This window comes from Dermacentor variabilis, chromosome 6 (genome assembly GCF_050947875.1).
Source record: "Dermacentor variabilis isolate Ectoservices chromosome 6, ASM5094787v1, whole genome shotgun sequence".
NCBI classification, from domain to species: Eukaryota; Metazoa; Arthropoda; class Arachnida; order Ixodida; family Ixodidae; genus Dermacentor; species Dermacentor variabilis.
The window spans coordinates 110,749,275-110,755,274 of NC_134573.1; the positions used below are offsets into that span (position 1 = coordinate 110,749,275).

The 6,000-nt window shown below is 46.2% G+C and overlaps 1 protein-coding gene across 3 annotated transcripts in view; it reads left to right on the plus strand.

The window, feature by feature from the left end:
- Window positions 1–1,208: 1,208 nt before the first annotated feature.
- The window catches only part of LOC142585017 (sodium-coupled monocarboxylate transporter 2-like), a 46,612-nt gene continuing 41,820 nt past the window's right edge, over window positions 1,209–6,000 (plus strand). For 2 of the 3 annotated variants that reach the window (XM_075695449.1, XM_075695450.1), the window contains exons 1-2: window positions 1,209–1,474; window positions 2,136–3,149. In XM_075695449.1, coding sequence (XP_075551564.1) covers window positions 2,811–3,149 — 339 coding nt within the window. In that variant the 5' untranslated portion in view covers window positions 1,209–1,474; window positions 2,136–2,810. Of the gene's footprint in view, window positions 1,475–2,135; window positions 3,150–6,000 lie in introns of those variants that run through there. The other variant, XM_075695451.1, reaches the window with a different exon arrangement.

Genomic DNA, 6,000 nt, shown 5'->3' on the forward strand with positions numbered 1-6,000 from the left:
AGCTTCTCATTGCACACGAGATAAGCCCATGGGCTGCACAGTTGTACGCTCTCGCTTCTTTAGGAAGTCGGCCCCGCATTGTTGGTTTTGATGGCAAACTGTACTTCCATTTCCCCGAACGTTTATATAGCGTTCCCCTCGTCTTTCTCGATGGGTTCCTTAGCACCAACGAAAAGTAGCGTCAAGTATTGTATAGAAAAACTTGTACCTTGCTCAGGCTGTCGAACTTAAAAGAGTGAAGAAGGAAAAAAAAAACTAGACGCCGTGTAGTCGGCTTGAGGTGCCCGTTATATCGCATCCAAACGAGTAGGGATTTTTCCTCCTTACGGCGCATCAAGGGATTCTACGTCATTGCTTGAAGTCACATGATTCGCGGCAGTCGGCTACGGACACGGAAGGGAAATGCCGACCTACTTCCCCATAGACTTTCATACAATAATTACTAGAGGAAAGTCCGGCACACGTGCCTATGGGAGCTGTAAGCATGCAGGTCGTTTCAGCAAGCATCCAAGTCCATCACTACATTTACTTCCAACCTACTGCAAGTGCACACAACAGATGATTACATACGAACAATCAGGAAGCAATGCGCTGACTTCCAGCAGAGGCTTTTATGGCCATGCTCCTTTATTATTTACGTTAGACAGGTTTCCCAACGGCAGTTCCGCATCGTGCGCCATCTAGTGTTCGCTTGCGTCGCGTTGCAATAAAATCTTTACTGATTGTGCCGCGTACCATTGGCTTTTCTTCTGTCTTCGTTAATTTCGAAAGTGTGCTTGTTTGCTGACAGTGGCGCATTACCAAGACGGGGGGCCCACTCCTACGGCGCCGCAGCATTTGCGTACTACACTGTATATTCGTAGGGGCGTTGCAAATATGCTCAGCCATGGACAGTCTCCTTTCCCTTTTAGGGCCCTTTTCCTGAACCTGGATTAGAGTGCTTTGCACTCGAATGAATATTACGCGTGGGAGGTACCACGGTAGAGAGCAAACTTCCTTCTGTGCGTGTACTATCGGTTGAGTCACACATTCCTTGTAGTGGCGTCTTCTCTTCGTGCGCAATACACAGCTGACATAGAGGAGAAGAGTGGACCGCAGCTATCAGCTGTTTATGTGCCCTTATTGTTGGGACGAAAATGACCCGGAGGCTTGCGCCTGCTTGGTTTGTTCATTGTCTTCACCTAGGAGACACAGGAGCGATACGAGTGGCCACAAGGGAACAACGTCAGCGGTGCCTTGCAACATCGTTAGGCCTTTCGCTACCTCTCTGACCTCCTTTTGAGAATCACTGCTAGACGGGCGCCAAAACAAAGCCACCAACGCGGCCCCGCATATACTGCTCCGGAGTCAGTTCTGGCGGCGAACTTGGTTCATTTGGGACGTCCCGCATGCCAGCAAACCCTGCCAAGAAGCAGCCATTCAGTGTAACTACCCGGAAACGAAGAAATCACCAGCAACCGTTCTCAAGCCCAAGGTAACTTTATACATCGATTTTCTTGGCTCATCATGCGCCTCTTTCTTCCCTCTTTCTTTCCCTCTTCCCCTTACCCTAACGCCGAGTAGCTGGCTAGACGAATATACCTTAGGCCGACCTCTCTGCATTTCGTATCATTAAACTTCTCTCTCTCTCTCTCTATCTCGGCTCACATATCAAGCATCATGAAATCAGTACTGACATACCGGTGGCTATGTAAAGGATACGCTTGTCAAATATTGCGTATGTTAGAAACACAATTTTGCAAGTATATTGAACTAGAGCGATGGGCCGAGGAAGAAAAAAGACATACAATAAGACTATCACTAGTCCTGTTGTGTGTGTTTTTTTGGTCCTCCTCTCACCGCGCTACTTCAGTATACCTTCAAGATGAACCAATTCGCCAAAATGAAGTTGTTGCGACTCCAATATTTTCTTTCTGGCAGAAAGCATTGTGTGCACACGCTGTCCCTTTTGCGACATTGCTTGCAAATTAAGAGCTCACAAGTGATGCCATTTCTTATTTTTTTATTATTTTATTCACTAATTAGTACTACGTTGATAGACGTTAGAACAGGGAAACCTATTAAATTTTTTTTTCAAATAATGACTCGCTCTAAATTAGCATGTCTCTACTTCTCTCTCCATAATTATCTCACAGAACAAACGGCCGGAGGAACAGAACGAAATCAAACGTGCTTCCAGGAACACGCAACAGAGGGAGCTGCAGACAGAGAGGCAACTGGGTTGAATATATATAAAGATTGTCACGAAATCAAGAGGACTAAAGCGAGCGAAGATGTTCAATCAATTCGGTTGTTACAACCAAGACATAAGTGAAAATTTTGAGGACATTACTGAGTGAAGACACGCGAAGAGCCTGACGCTAACGTCTACGGGAGGAATTAGCGATAATCGGAGCTAAATTGAAACACGATGCCTTATGACTAACGAGTGAAACTCGTGGCAAAGTAGAATGATCGCATTTAGAAGTTATAGAAGACAACCAAGGAGTTTTAACACAGTAGACATAACCAGCAAGGAGCTGCGGTGGGAAGAGATGGCAGGGCATGGCCAAACGCAATTGTGATGACAGCATGAAAAAGGTGAATGCACTGCTACGACAGATGAATATATGCAGTAAATAAACAAAAAGAACGGGAGTAATTAAGCGATAGAATTGAGTTTAAAAGTGTCAGGACATTGCGATAACAGAGTACAAACGAGTCGAGCGGAATCAAAGCGAAAGCCAGAAAGTAGTGATTTTGACTGAACACTATATTCTCGCGTACGAATCGGTGGTGGACTACGCAAATCCCGGAACACGCCAAGAAAGATGGCAGTTCCTAACTTTGCTGCGCTGGACTACGTCGTGCTAGTGGGGTTCCTGGCACTCTCGGCCGGTATCGGCGTCTTCGTTGCGTGGCAAGACCGCCGGAAAAAGTCCAGCAAGCACTTCCTGACAGGAAACAGGCAGCTCAGCTGGCTGCCAGTGTCCCTGTCCATGATGGCTAGCTACCTGTCCTCTATCGGCATCCTTGGGCAACCGTCGGAAGTGTTCCTCCGTGGCTCGACTTTATGGATCAGCGCCATATCTTCTACCATGTCCATCCTTGTCGCTGCTTTCGTATTCCTACCGATGTACTACAAGATGGACATAACAAGCATCAACGAGGTTTGTACGACCCTCCTGATTGGCTTCTTCTTCTTTTTTTGTCCTTGGTGGTCCTCAGTTTTCAAAACAAAGGATGATATCTCACCAATACGTGCCGTTTTTAGAACTCTTATACACGGTTGTAAGAAACAGCGTACCAACGGACGGAGCACAGAAAGAAGAAACGGAAACATGTACTTTTGCAATGTTTCTGCTGTCTATGCTCCATCCGCTGGTGCGCTGTATCTTACAATAAATTACCGACTAGCACGGTTACGCATCTTACATCCTTATACACCGCCACCTTCGGCTCTTGGTATGGGTCCCTAAATCACAACCACGTATACTTTTCACAATGAATGGACTTACAGCCTTCTTAAAGAAGCTGAAAAACACGCAGAATCGGCCGCCTCCAGTAAATGACTGCGCTAAAGAGCTTCATTCCGCGATGTACCCCATCCACATGACCAATCAAATCTTGTCGCATAGACGAACGCTGGTTTGCCTAAGCGCTGCTCATGATTTGTCTTCTCTTGAACGCCACTATGCACTGCTCTGTAACTGTTGTCCCTTTGTGCCCCTGCAAGCGGGCTAAATTCTTCTAAATGGCGGTCCGGTTTATAAATTACATGCTGCAATTTTTAGTTCGGCCCGTCTAATGCTTGAGCCAGGAAGAACTCCTCCAAAGACGCACATCCCACAGCTGAATTCCCACACAGGAGGGATTGCGAAGGCCCAGGATTTGGAGGGGGTGATGGGGTTGAACAGGGGCGTGCAGTGTGTGCGATGGCGTCGCCAGATATCTTGATATAGGAAGGGGGGGGGCGCACACGGTTGCCAGGTATACAGAAATTTATTGGGATGCAGGTGCCCTATCTGCACCCCCCCCCCCCTATCATGGCTTCGCCCCTGAGTGTGTGTGCAGAGCTCAGCTATTCAAGCACGATAATCAGTCCGCATGGCTGCGAGATCTTTTTGCGCCACCGGTAGGCGACGAATACACCAAGCTTATGCATTGTGGTATACGATGAAAACAAGGGCCTTTGTGACGCACTGTGTCTTCATTCGACTGGATCCAATTAAAAAAAATGAAATTATGGAGTTTTATGTGACAAAACCAAGATCTTATTATAAGCGACGCTGTAGTGGGGGACGTTGGCAATCTGGACCACCTGGGGTTCTTTAACGTGTACCAAAATGTAAGTACACGGGTGTTTTTGCATTTCGCCCCCATCGAAATGCGGCTGCCGTGGGCGGGATTCAATCCCGCGACCTCGTGCTTAGCAGCCCAAGACCATAGTCGCTAAGCAACCAACCACGGCGGATGTGGATCCAATTTCATGGATGGCTCGATGGTACCCCTTTCTTAATGTGCCCTACTGACGTGGGAGTCTTAGATCTTGGATCGGGGAAGACCGGACAGTAGAAGATGATGAGGAGCACGGTTTACTGCGGAATCATCGCTTGTGTACATCTAAGGTCTAAATAATAAAGGAGAAATTTCATATCTCATTCCATTTTTATTATGCTCCCCTTAAAGCATTTCGTTGAGCGCGGTAAGGTTATAAGACAAAATTATTTTAGAAGCAGAGGACAACGAGGAGATGCGTTGCTCGCTCGGTTGCCCCTTCAGTCATTCAAGCTTTAAGTTTAAGCAAGATCGAAGGGATTTTATATTTTCAGGCGCTATCTTTAAAGTGACTCATTAAACACATCTCCTGAACTGGTATTGTAAGCCTATAATGCATTATTTCTACAGAAGAAAGAAAAGCGGTTGTGTAGCATTCGCTTCAGAGCCATTTGTTGGTTTGGACCAGTGCAGATTCGCGAACCTTTTTCTTACTTTATTTTCTTTTCTGAGAATTCGGGCGTAGTGATGTTTCATGAGCATGCTGACAAGTTATAGCCCATAAGTTCTTAGCGTAGTAAAAGGGGTTGACATCTTCTTTTTTTCTTTTTTTGGCAACACACATCCGCTCCACTATGTACAAACGTAAGGAAATTTTCGAGTTTAAAACACACCAAAGGGTCAGCCTTACATGTAATGCAGAGTTAACCCGCTGGTGTCGTTATCATGCTTGCCGGAACATTCTCGAGTGCATAGACTTTACCTGCAACAGAACAGTTGCATGTGATAGTTGCGCGTGTTGTAATGGCCTTTCCTTCTCCGCGGTAATCGCGAACAATACGCCCCATTATTAGCCCTTCACGGAAGCTGTCATTTGCTTTGAGTATGCCATGCTTGCACCATTCACTGCGTCGCGAAACCAAACCTCACTGATAGGCCTTAGAAATGAGCAATTAAGCCTTTATTTATAATGAAGTCTACGCCCATAGTACGGCGACAATGTTTGGAAAACACGCAGAAATGCTGCATATTCACGCGTATTACCTGTAGATACAGTTTGAGGTGTGTAAGCAAAACGCGGGATGCGTATTATATGCCACTTTTTCTTTCCCCTCGTGGTATATAGGTTTACTACAATGGTATTTTTGGTAAAGGCACCGTGTGGCTTCGCGACAAAAGGACTCCTGTTGCCGTGAAGACTAAGCGTGTTCAATACGGAGCAGCTGTAAGAGCGGCAATGGCTGAGTCTTTGAGACGATGTTGTCTACATAGTCTTGGTTTGGCTTTCATTTTTTGGACTACTTTACAGACTTGCTGCAGTGCCGCTAGCGTGGGTTGTCGATATGAGCGAATCAGCCGTAATACCGTAGCGTACGTAATGTCGCAATGCGTGAGAATGGCTGTACAGACACCGTGACTGGTTGGTGTGCGTTATCCAACAAATGGTTGTACACCTATGTACAATCAATGTAGCATTTGATGACATTTATGCGCGCAGTTGCGAAATCTATATACGCTCCGATT